We start from the raw sequence: 13,048 nt of genomic DNA, 5'->3' as shown, positions 1-13,048 counted from the left end.
CCTTTGGCAATATAGTGTATTTTGCCAACAGACAGACACACAGACACGATCATCCCTTCACCTTCCAACAGCAGATGAACAGAAAAGCGGGTGAACCTGGTCTGCTGTTAGAAGACAAGAGGGTGGTGTCAGTCTTCTCATCTGTTGCTCAGCTGCAACATGAATGAATTGCCAAAAAAGAAACAAAAAAAAAAACATTTAAATCTTTTCTTCTAACACTAACAAAGTTCTTTCCTACCTTGGATTAATGCTCCTGTGAGATACTGAAATCAAACTGTCCTGAAGCTCGTCATCGTTTAGCGATGCCGACTCCTGCTCTGTAGCTGACGAAGGTGCAGCACGTTGCCACGACGACCGCAACCCATACAGGAATTGGGAAGAATCAGGAAAACAGGTCACAGTATGTTTAGTTTTAGTCATTTATTTTACAATTAGTATATACCTTTTCAGCCTCTGTGTAATCGTATTATATTTTTGTAGCATTTTGTATTGAGTGTATTGTTTTTTTTTTAAACTATATTTGTGTTCGTAGTTGGCTGCTAACACAACAAATGTGCAAATAAACATGAACTGATCCAGGGATGGAGAACGGAGGTGTTCCATTACATCAGAATACAGAACTATGCAGTAGAAAGTTTGTTCACCATAAACTTTGGAATTTAAGCCATGACGTGTATTAATAAAGTTAATTACATTTCAGACTTTGTGTTTTATTTATTAAACAACTGGAAATACAGCAAAGACTTCTCACACAATAGACATCTGATGGACCAGTTTCATAACCTTCACTCGTGTAAGCACACTGCATGAAAAACATCTCAACACCACTGTAACTACAAACCCCAGTTCCAGGAATGTTGTGTAAAATGTAAATAAAAACAGAACGTCATGATTTGCAAATCTCACAAACCCATATTTTATTCACTATGGAACATAGTAAACATAGGAAAATGTTGAAACTAAGAACTTGTGTCATTTTGGTGTCATTTCTGGTACAAATATACAGCTAGAGGAATATTTTACAACTAATTAGGTTAACTTGCAAGAAAGAGGACTGTCAGAAGTAAAGATGGGCAGAGGTTTAGCTGTTTGGAAAAAAAACTCTTAAAATAGTGGAATTAATGTTCCCTATAGAAAATTAGGAAGCTCTTTGAATATCCCATCATCTTAAGTTCATAACATCAAACAACTTGAAGAATCTGGAGAAATCTCTGAGTTTTAGGGAAAAGACTGAGTCAGAATAAGATGCCCTTGATCTTCAGGCAGCTCTGCATTAAAAACAGGTCTGATTCTGTTCTGGACATCCCTGCATGGGCTCAGGAACACTTCTACAGATCACTGTCTGTAAACACAGCTCACTGTGTGAGAGGCAGGGGACACCCTGGACAGGCTGCAAGTCCATCGCTGGGACAAATGCCATCAAAGTCAAAGAGAATTTTTATTCTTTTTTTTAAAAAATGGTACAATTTCTTAGTTTAAACATTTGTGACTCGTGCTGGCAAAATGAGACGGCACACGCCCAGGCTACAGTGCAAAATAAGTGAAAATACTGATTTTTGCCATAATAGAGATTTGTGTAAAAGTGACTCAAAAAGACAACATATAAAGTTCCTGCTAACTAAACTAAAACAGCATATAATCTTACTAATCTACCTTTAAATTGACAGGGATGTCTTCAGAACTAATCCTTTTAGTTTTAATTATTTTCATTTTCTTTGAAATCGGACCACTTTTCTCTGCCGGCCGCCGTAGGACCGGGAAATCCCCTTGTGTAATGTTTGGCATCATCGTGCAGCTTTTAAATATATAGGGCTGAAATTCCGTGCTTTCAAACCGGTTGTTGCCAGGCCTGGTGATAAATCGCCAAATTTGAGAATAATATTTAAAAAATTTCTTGTTGTGACTCATTTTGCAGCACAAGTAACATCTGATGTTTACTACATTCCTTTATGAATAAAATATGAGGTGAAGAGATTTGAAAATCAGTGCGTTCTGTTCTTGTTTACATCTTACCCAGCATCCTCAGTTTTTCAAAATCGGGTTTTTAAAACATCGTTAAAATTCAGCCGAGTTTCGATGTTTTTCCTCAAATAGGGCCGACACAGAGCCGGTTTTGTACTCGCTGCATTTCCCTGGCCGCACGCTACAACATCTAAGTCCGTGAAACAAGCTCTCTTTCAGGCCTTACAACAGACCCAGTCAGAAACGGGAATATTCCACGACATGAAGTATTGTTCCCAGAGGAAACGAGGAAGAGCTGGAGCGCACTAAATGCCTTGACCAGACGGTGCGATTCGCTCCAGAACCACCAGGTGGAGAAGATGATTCTGCTCTGCCGACAGAAACGGCCTGCAGAAGGAAAAAAAAAAAGACAACAAGAAAAGATGCTTACGGTAGGAAACAACAACAACAAAAAAAATTATTTAAAATATGCCTTCTGAGGCTGCGTCACATGGTGGAAAAGAAGATTTCGGAGCGCTCACCACAGCTCAGTCTGAAGAGACTTGAGGGATTCTGTGTCCTTCTCCTGACACGCCATCTGCAGAACAAATCAGCTGGAAGTAAAAAGCCAAGTCCAACCTCACACGAGCGCGTACGGAGTTCCTCCTCTCACAGTACAGCTGCACGTTTACAACAAAGGCTTTTATTTTAGAAGGGAAAACTGAAAATTCACGGGCAAAACCATTATGGCCTCCTGCCCTCTGCAAATATTAATTCCAAGTCCCTGTCACACCTGCAAACGTTAGCATTTTGCTGCTAAAAGACAAGCTAGTCCTACACATATATCAACATCAAGTGAAAGAAACAAACAGTTTTTTGTTTTTTTAAGTGTTTATGAGACAGGAGAGGTGTGTAAGGTGTGAGCTGAACGTGTGCATCGTGAAACTCACCACCACCGACTGCAGGAGCAGGAAAACGTTCTCAGGCAAGAAGGTCACTGAAAGAGTCAAACGGTCACATTAACACCTCTGCACGTTGCGACTCGCTACATTCGTGAGGTGCGCTCTGATTTCTGTGGCAACTCGAATAAATCGCAGCTTTTTAACATTTCTTTTTCCTCGAAAACAGTTCAACATGAAAGAGCACGGACCTTGGCTGTGAGGGTCGAAGGACTCCCAGGCGTACTTCTCCAGGGTCTGAGCGTGCTCCGGCAGCAGCTTCTGAGGGGGCGGCTGCAAAGACGCAAAGAAAAAAATAGGATAAATACATCTTCAAGAGCCTTCGAGCACAAACCTCAAGTTTGCACTCACGTTTTTTCTTTCTTTATGACTACGAAGAGTAGTGTGCAGCTTAGAAATAAACTTCTTTTCTGCAGGTGGCGCTGTTGGGAGCGATTAATCTGGGCTGAACCATAATGTTTGGTTTGTGGCGAAGGATTGAAATTTAGAGAAAGCAGCTGGAAACCGCTGCAGTTTCAGGTAGCAACAAGCGAGATCCAAGAAGTCAGAGAGAGTTTAGAACATGCCGATTCCTGTGCTACGGTGAGGGCAGAATAATGACACATAGACGTGATTTATTTGGCTCGAGATCGAATAGAATAGGCATTAACTGCGTGAGTTGAATAACGCCAGTTTTTACCAAGCTCACCTCGAGCAGCATCAGTAGTAAGACTCTGGATATCTCACATTTGGCCACGATGTCCAAAAAGGCACCTTTTCATGTGAAATAAAAAAAGACATAAGAGACATTAGAACAGCTCAGTTTCTCACTGGGGTTAGAAATAATTCAACAGCAGTAACACACAAAGTAAAAGAATAGTAGAATTTTGTTTCCAAGGTTACTGTCAGATTGTTTACTTCGACATATATGTTGGCATATTTAAAAAAAAAATCATTTTTATGTGCGTGAAAACAACGAAATGAAGCACGTTGTAAAAGTCTTGTATGTATACGATGCATGTGTAACGTTCATGATGTGTTCCTGTTAGGTATATTGTGCATTTATTGATTTAAAAAAGGTGGAAACGTTACAGCGTACTACAGCGTAAACATGACGTGCACAACGCTGCCACGGTAGAGCTGCCTCAGTTTTTGTTGCCATGGCATTTTGTTCTCACGTGTGCAGCGTATCTGAGGTGTTTTTTTTTAATCTTGTTGTAAATCTTCCTGTGGTCTAGCCTGTGGTCTCGCCCACCATCTTCTGCTTCCGACTCTGTCAGATCTCAGTCGGACATTTTGTCTTCTGCTCTCTTCGTCTCCAAGCCAAACCCACAACGTGGTTTTGTGGAATGAATGACGAGTAGAAAACGTTGCTCTTGCTTTGGTACGCATCAAGCGACCGAGCATATCGTGCAACCAGTTCTGAGAAAGCAGACATTGTTGGTACTCTTAGAGCAACGCAATACGTACACGACAAAAGCCACGTGACATTGTGACCAACGTTGTATTTATGTGGAACATCTGCCCCAATATGTTGTTCTAACTGAACTAATAAGAAAGACGAGCAAAGGTAATAAGTTTTACGCATAAAAACTCCACACAAACATCACAAAGCTGTGGAGTACCATGAGTTTGTGTTGGGTCACTGCAGCGTATTTTTCATTACTAAGGTGTATAAAGTATGTGAGTTATATGTGACGTCCATGCAACCATTTTCTTCTGCTTATCCGGGGTCGGGTAGCAGGGTCAGCAGCCTAAGCAGGGAGACCCAGACTTCACTCTCCCAGCCACTTGGGCCAGCTCCTCCGGGGGAATCCCAAGGCGTTCCCAGGCCAGCCGAGAAACAAGGTCCGTCCAGCGTGTCCTGGGCCTCCTCCCGGTGGGACGTGCCCAGAACACCTCACCAGGGAGGCGTCCAGGAGGCATCCTCACCAGATGCCCGAGCCACCTCAACTGGCTCCTCTTGACGTGGAGGAGCAGCGGCTCCCGGATGACCGAGCTTCTAACCCTGACACTCATTTCAGCCGCTTGGATTCGCGATCTCGTTCTTTCGGTCACTACCCAAAGCTCGTGACCATAGATGAGGGTAGTATCTTACGGTCTTGTTCTATATGTAACAATTCAAAGTTTTTTTCTGTGAAGGACTCAACAGAAGAAGCAGAAATCTCCCTCTGCAGTCAGCCTGCTACCCCACACCTACGCCGCACTACAGACACTCTAAAAATGCCAAGCGCTCGCTGCAGAGCCAGAGCTCCGTCGCTTGGTTTGGAACGGCCCACTCGTGGCAAACATCTGACATTCGTAAAGCTGAAAACGCCGAACGTTTGATCGGCGCGTTCACGTCACATCAGGGAGCCCCACCGACAGGAGTGCTGGAGCCTGGGAGCTGCAGGCCTCTCTCCTGACACGTCAGCTGCATCTCTGTGAACACCGACAGAGCGCCGTCATAGTCACCTGCAGTAACAGCAGAGGGAAAAACAAAAAGTTAAAATCAAACCCTGCATGCTCTGAAAACGGCAAAGGACTTGCTGAACTCACGGGTGAGGATTTTACAGGTGGCCATCTCTCCCATTGACAGCAGCGCTTCAATGGGCGTCTGAGTCTGGAGCTCTGCAGCCCTCTGGTAGTGAACAATCGCTTCTCCTGGCCTGTTCATTTCCTATTAAAGTCAACAGCTAGGATTAATGCACCATTTGGATTAAATAAACCTTGAAGCAGAAATCAAGCTTTAAAAAAAATAAAATAAAAACTCTGCATCGTTAATCATTTGGAACAGCCTGAAGCTATGAACCAACCTTGAGTGCGTTGCCAAGTTCCAAACACAGGCTGGCTGCCATCACAGGCTGGTTCATCTCGATGTACACCTGCAATTCATTTACACATCGGCATTTAGTCACAACGCAGGAATGCGGAGCGGGAGCTATTCCGCGGGGCTTGTATGCTGGTTATTTTCAGGGCACACGGTGTCAAGGGCGCTGCGCTAGGATTCGCTGCGTACCTTGACGGCGAAACTGTAGCAGTTGAGCGCGGCTTGAAGGTGCTCGTCGAAGCCCGGCGCCTGCAGGGCCCGGATCTCCTTCTCCGATGAGAGGAAGAGGCGTGCGGCGTCGGTTAACGCCAGCGCTTCTCCGGGAGCGTTGAAGAGCGTCTGCTCGCACCTGCGGGCACGAGAAAAGGCAATGAAAGTTTCCCCGAGGCCGATTTGTTTCAGCTTAATAAGGCCTCATCGTAAATATAAGCATTATAAGTACGACTTTAAGCAAAGTTTTCCCTCAACAGTTTCAGAACTGAAGGCTGCACATAAAAAAGGCCAAACATGTGAAATGAGTCTAAGCTGGTTTCGCCATTTAAACTGAGGACAACTTAACACAAAGTCTAAACGTCACCACCAGCTTGAGGACTGATGAAGGATTCAAGTTCCGAGATGAATCGCGACGGTCCCCGAAATATTCCACGAGGAGAGGAGAAGGCTGTCTCGAGGCAACAGGAAACAGCTTTTGCTGCCATTTTCCTTGCTTCCAGCAGAGAGTGCTGTCTATATTTAGGCTGTGCTAAAATAGACTTCAGCTCCTTTTCTGCCAAGCTTCGAAGTTCAGCCGCTCTGATGACAGAACCAGACTAAGGATGAATCCTTTGGGGGTGGAGGGGGTCGTTGCTTTTCCAGAATCTTTAGTATAAACAAGTGTTTTCTGATGTTATTACAGTCAATTCAACTGACTGCTCCTCCTCCTCCTCCACACTCTTCAGTTTTGAACTACAACTTCAACTACAGAGTACAAGTCCAGCTGCTTTTTTTTTATTATTATTATTATTATTTGGGGGAGATCTGCCTGGTTCTGGATGACTGAGAATCTCCCCCAGCAGCCTTCTGCCCTTCTGTAAGAAACACCGCAGCACACACTGAAGTGCCAACCACGTGTTTTTATCCACCAATCACCCAAGCGCACGCAAATCACAAAGAGCTAAAAGTAGCACGTTTGGATTTACCTATAAATCTATTCAAATGTGCACCTTTTTTGTAGCCATACGTGCAGCAATATTAGTCAATGGGCAACTTATTTCAGAGTGCTTGTTGACAGTGAGTACAAACACAGACAGAGGAGGGCTGGCTGGGATGTTTGTGGCTCAGCTGTGGTCGCCCACAGCCGATAATCTTCGACTCTTTAAAGTTGATATTTCCTGCTGAGTTTCCACCTCACATCCACACACACACAGCTTTTGGTTAGAAAGAACCAAAACAAGCTGATATTTAAACGCTAAGTACTTGGTAAATCTGCGTGGGTTTGGTAAACGGCGCTTTTTAAAAGCATTTACCCGGCAACCCAATCTATGGATGCCTATTATAGCAGTGTGCCCTAAAAACCAAAACAACAACAAAGCTGTTCTTACCACTGTTTGATCTGTGTCTGCCTCGTTTCACCCTGATCCTATCACCGTTTAACTCTGATCGTGTGCTGAAACGATTAAGAACTGGGAGGAAAATCTGAAGTCTAAGCTAAAGATGATTTTTTTTCCGTACGTTGATGTGTCGTTAACGTGAACGTTCTCGCCACCTAGTGGAGCAGCACAAACGTTTCAGCCTTTTTTATTTTATTTTACACAGGTAACCCTATCGAGACACTGCTTCTGAATCTCATAAGAGGCATGTTTGAACCAAAACATTTACGTTTTAAAAACATTCGAAGTATTGTAGACCGGGCCTGAATGTGCTGAAGCGACACTCTGAACTCCACACTGTGTAAGTAGTAAGTACTGGTAATTTAGCAGAACGTATACATACAGGCACAATCAAGACAATGTATTTTGTTTCATCTAATGGAGAGTTTTTGGAAGTCATCCCACACTGTGCGGCTTCTAAATGTCAGTAAAGTGAATCCTGTTGCTCACCGAGCCATGGCCAGGTTACAGAAGGCAGCATACTGAAGGCAGTCCTGCTGCTTCAGCTCCTTCGCCAGCTGACCTGGAAGCACACGTACACACGGCAAAATTAAGAAAAAAACAACAACACAAGCCAAGAGTGAAGAAGATGGTATCTGTTCTCCATTTTCATGGGGTGAACCGGGACGAAGGGTCAGGAAGGTGCAATGACTTCCCTTTACATCCGATGTCACTTTGCATCCTTCTGCATCTCACTGTAGTCGTTTTTTTGGAGGCACATTCTGCCTGTTTTTCAGCCGTTTTGTGTCTCTTTTTGCTTGCTTCTGTCCAGTTTTCTGACTTAGCGGCTGGATTTTTTTTTTTTTTTTTAATCACCTCCGTGATGAAATGTAATGTTTCCTCTTTCTCATTTTGGTCGCCTCATGTCTGAAAAGCAAGCGGTTTCTTTAGCTCTTGTGTTTTGTGTCACATCGTGGAAATCTTGCAGCGTTTGTTGCTACATTTGTGGTTCTTCGACATCTCTTCTTTGCATCCCTTTTAGTTTATTCTGCATTTCTTTGTGCCTTGCACATTGCATTTCAGAGCTCGCATAACTCCTAATGATCCTTTGCACATGGACAGTGTGTCCGGTGTTTGAAATGAGCTGGTTTTAAATCAACTGGTGAGACACTGTTGTCACGCAAAAGCAACATGTTCTTGATGCCACTATTAAAAGTCGTTGCATATGTTGCAAACAGTGACGGAGGTTATTTAGAAAACTGTTTGGTGTAGCCACAAAGCTCATTCTAAAAGTGCAAACAGCGCCGAGCTGCTAAAACCTGTGACAGACTGAGGCCAGATTGTACGGTTTTATAGGACCTGTGGCAGGCAGAAACAGGTTGAGCTGTCTTGTCAGAGCGGATAAAGATTCCTGGGAGTTTAAAAGAAAAACCTGAATTTTTTTTTTTCTTTTCTTTTATTTTCTTTTGAATCAGCACATTTGGAAGAAAACCGCAAGCGCTTGTCTCAGCTATCTCTGACGACAGGAAATTGATCTGTTCAGGATGTAACTAAAAGGGTTTTTTTTTTTTTTTGCAGATGTAGGTATAGGCGGCAATAATAGGCACAGAGCATCTATTTATAGAAGGCGCGCTGTTTAATGTAACAGAGTTGCTTGTGTTTGCACTCCGAGGACACGGAAGCACCTGGAGGCTGCTCACAGAATGTGACAAGATGCTTCAAAGATCCACAGTGAGCTGCGGCTGCTGCTCAGAAAGCTGCATCTCTGCCATATGCTCCAACTTTAAAAAACATGGTGACATCCTAAGTTAGACTGGGAGGGGGGGGGTTCCATCCACTCCTCCAGACGATGTCAGTCACAGACACATTACTTTACCTGGCAAACTCTGATTGTCGGATTGTCTGAAAAAAAAATCATCTGACTGAGTCCCTTTAACCACGTTAAAGCAGAAAGCCTGTTTACTGTCAGCTGTTTGTCCTTCAGGAAACCCGTCCAGATTAGCTGACTGTCAGAACTGTCACGCCAAGTGAACGCTTCTCAGCTGTTACTTCTGGTTTGATTTGTGCCATCCTGCGCTTTCACTGTTGCTGTAATTAAAATAAAAATTAAAAAAAAAAAAAACAACAACAAATGAACGTAGCCAAGGAGAAAATTGGTCTCCCTTTAAGTTTGTACACGGCCCCACAACATTCTGACAGGATGCAGAGTGTTTGACAACCATGATAAAACGCTACTTCTCCCACGTTATCTTCCTTTTTCCTGTCAGGCTGTGCGCGCACTTCAAGGTAGCTGCTCCGCTGGAGCCGTTTCGGCCTCCTGATGAAGATCTTTTAATGCCCAGGAGGGAAGACGGCAACGCATTTGAATAAAAAGAAAAACATTTCCTCTCCTTTGTTAAGCTGTTTGCATTTTATTAACCTTTGTTCACTGATTTAATCACAGGCCGTGGAGACGTAATCACCTGGCTCTCTGTGATTCATGACTATTGTGAATCAGTTACTGTTTATTGGGCAAACATCTTGATGACTATTTTTATCACTGAAGTTAGATGCAGCCAAGAAGAAAACAATGTTTTTTTTTTTAACTCTTGTGTAAGAAGCATGATAAATCAAATAAGACAATATATGATTTTCTATATGAGGACTAATTTGCATTGTGACAGAAGATTCTTTGTGATTTAAAGACGTAATGTGCGTTAAAAATAAAAAGAGATGTTCCCATCAAGATTTTTTTGGCCCCCAAACAGATCCGAGTCCCTGAACATCTAAGTTCAGCCCATACAAAGTCTTAATCTGCATTATTTTGCAACTTATTCCACTGATGCAGACGTGTTTTCTTGGAATCAGAGTGTTGGGACTCTCTATTTGCGATGTTACTGATAAACAACATGAGCCGAACTCCGTGTCACAAGGTGCTTCGTTAAAAATGTGTTACCTCACTGCGCTGCGAGCTGCGACGATTCTAACACTGCTAACAAATAATGACAGTTCGCGCACAGTCATCAGAAATCAGGTCCACAGATTTTCCACAACGTCTTTCCTTTTTTTTTTTTTTTTTCGTGTTAAAACTGCCACTTCTGCTCAGCCCAGAAGTTCAGCGTTTACGTCTCCCGTCAGTCATGTGACTGACAGCGCAGCAGAGAAGTGGGAGCAGAGGAAAAGAGGAAAATCATCAAGTTGTAGATGACTCGATTATCTGCTAATATCTGTCATAATTAATGAATTAGTCCTTTTTTTTTACCTCTGTATCAGCACATGTGACTGTCAGAACATCTGTTTGGTACTGGCCATGTGGTCTGTTGGTGAATCTTTTATCGCCCGACAGCAGAGAAAAATCACAACTGGTGCTCAGGCGCCTTTAATTTCCAGACCTTTACGTCACAACAGGTGACGTATCGTAGCTGCTGTACGGCACCTGATTGGTACTCTGATCAGATACTTGCAATAAACTTTGACTGTTGGGGATGAAAAACATCAACAAATGTTGACCAATATCTACGATCCCGGACAGAAACTCACCAAACTGCTCACTCGCCTCGGCTACATTGGGCTTCCGGAGAAAACGTCTGGAATGAAAAAAGGACACGTCGGTCAAACTCTGGACAAACTACAGGGTTCAGTCTAATTTAACAACATGTTAAGGTGGATGTGAAAGTTTTATATAGCCATGTACCAATCTGTGACCTGCAGTCGTCCACACTGCCACGCACGTTGTATTGGCCTCGCTTTAAGGATTAATTTGAGCATTGTGAAGTGAGTTCCCATGGAAATGTTCCAAAAATAATATATTACCTGTCGTAGATGGATCTAAAAGCAGCCTCAGTTTGAAAAAATAAAGTCTGCAGACTTTATTTACAGACAAGCTAATGCCTGGCCGGAATGTGGCCAAACAACTTAAATCACCAACATTTCACAGCAGTTCATGAAAACCTTTTTAATTAAACCTTGACATCACCTTCAGTTTCCTATTATATGACGAATTTGGTGAAATATTTTTAGATTTCTGCAGGAAGTGGCACAGGCTGCCCCTGAAGTGCTGCAACTAGCTGCTGCTGCATGTAAATAAATATGTAATGTGAAACTGATTGTGGTGTAAAATGTCTAAGAAACAGTGTTCACATGAAGCGTTATGTTTTGGAGAGCGGAGCCGTTTGATGATGGCAGCGATTTACTTTGGCCTTGACTGTGTTTGGACTAGCCATTAGCTTGTCAATCCTGTCAGAGTTAAACTCTTTCTCTCCAAACTGAGGCCATTCAAAGAGCTATCAACAACAGGAAAGATATGCGTTTATAAATTTGCTGCAGAACCATACATCAAAACGGCCAAAATATCCCTTGAAGGAATGTAATCGGGTGCAGCTTGTGATACAGTAATCTTTAATGTGGCAACAACAACTTAACCACCACAGTAACTACTAAACAAAACAACTAGTTAAAGTAAAACATAATGATGATGGATAGTTAACACAGCTTACATGAGCCAAGATAATATAACCGATGAAATATGAACTATCACAGGGCCTGGTATTCTAATAAAGCTGAGTTTAACTTAATAATAAACAAAGCCAAGAAAACGTGTAAAAAGGTTAGATGGAAGCACAAAAAAACTACTTGACCACACACTCAACAAGCTAACATTTACTTGTAAAAATGCCACAAGCTAAATCAATCCATTTATAGCTCAGTTCACACTTTAAATTCCTTGCTTTTCCCTGTTTGTCGTTAGGAGGACACATCACACAAGCAAAGAGGAGTTCAAGGAAGAAAAAAGAAAGGAAAATGAGCGCAAGAGAGACGGTGGACAGTCTGATGGTTATAAAGCCAAGGCAGCATCTAATTCATCCATGCTCCTACTACAATGATTCTACTTCAAATAAAATATATTTTTAATTAAAATATGTTAAAAAAAAGGTGCAGAAAATGATGGATATTGTGTGTTATCTCTTTTTCTCCTTGCTTGATGTTGCAGAGAATAGAATGCAGGATGAAAACATGCAAATAAAACATCCCAGAAAAAGGTCCCCGGAACACAAAACATCTTCCTACACCTGTCTGAAACAATTTTCCAATGTCATAATGTTCCTTTAATACTGATTACTATCTTAAATCACAACTTGTAGCTGTCGGATGACTTTAAAGGCTCTGTATATCATGCGTTAAAGGATGTAGTAATGATGGAGCTGTGTGACCAAATACAAATGTATGTCAACATCGTAGTTGACGAGTTAATTGAATTACAGAGTAAACCAGAAGAGTCAGTGCTGAACCTGAGAGATTTAGCTTTCTGTGCTGATGCTGCTGCTAGCTAACGGCTAACATTAGCAAATTTTTATGGATACAGTATATTTTTTCACCAACCTAGACTAACAATAAAAATGCCTAAATGATATATGCATTATATGCCATAAATAAGCGCACACCCATATGAATGGTACACATTTTGAAACGCTAAACAGTTACCGCTAGCTTTGGAACTTAGCGTTAGCTGAGGCAGTACTGAAAGCACGCGAGATGAATAACGTCATGTTAACTCAGCTGTCCATTCCTCGCGTACTGTGTAACTCAAAGACTTACTAACTTTTTTAGTTTATTTGACACAGCTCGGTATCTCGCCAGAAAATCGCCTTCCGCAGCCATAATCTCCAAAACAAACGAAACCAGGAAACTCCACTGACAGCTGTATTACGATTGGCTCTTTAAAATTACATACAGCGATTTCATTGGCTACCGTGCTCACGTGATTGTCATAGGCGGAACTGGCCAAATAATGACTTTGAAAGAGACGAACTACA

At 42.4% G+C, this 13,048-nt stretch overlaps 1 protein-coding gene across 3 annotated transcripts; it reads right to left on the bottom strand.

Moving 5' to 3' along the window:
• Positions 1 to 35: 35 nt before the first annotated feature.
• Positions 36 to 12,956, bottom strand: zgc:101679 (uncharacterized protein LOC450058 homolog). Of its 3 annotated transcripts, none has more exons than XM_017425828.3 (12): positions 12,835 to 12,956; positions 10,776 to 10,822; positions 7,767 to 7,839; positions 5,878 to 6,037; positions 5,675 to 5,743; positions 5,418 to 5,538; positions 5,241 to 5,333; positions 3,589 to 3,653; positions 3,092 to 3,173; positions 2,892 to 2,938; positions 2,484 to 2,539; positions 36 to 2,349 (listed from the first exon to the last, which is right to left on the bottom strand). In XM_017425828.3, exons 1-12 carry the CDS (start codon positions 12,891 to 12,893, stop codon positions 2,268 to 2,270), a joined length of 954 nt encoding a protein of 317 aa, XP_017281317.1. In that variant the 5' UTR covers positions 12,894 to 12,956; the 3' UTR covers positions 36 to 2,267. The 3 variants fall into 3 exon arrangements, with proteins under 3 accessions (XP_017281317.1, XP_024863705.1, XP_037830672.1); XM_025007937.2 differs by having other exon boundaries at positions 12,831 to 12,900; XM_037974744.1 differs by lacking the exon at positions 12,835 to 12,956 and adding an exon at positions 10,930 to 12,786.
• Positions 12,957 to 13,048: the final 92 nt, after the last annotated feature.

The sequence above is a fragment of the Kryptolebias marmoratus genome, linkage group LG3 (assembly GCF_001649575.2).
Source record: "Kryptolebias marmoratus isolate JLee-2015 linkage group LG3, ASM164957v2, whole genome shotgun sequence".
Lineage (NCBI taxonomy): Eukaryota > Metazoa > Chordata > Actinopteri > Cyprinodontiformes > Rivulidae > Kryptolebias > Kryptolebias marmoratus.
The sequence above is the reverse complement of the archived record's forward strand: the minus strand, read 5'-3'. Positions and strand labels throughout refer to the sequence as shown.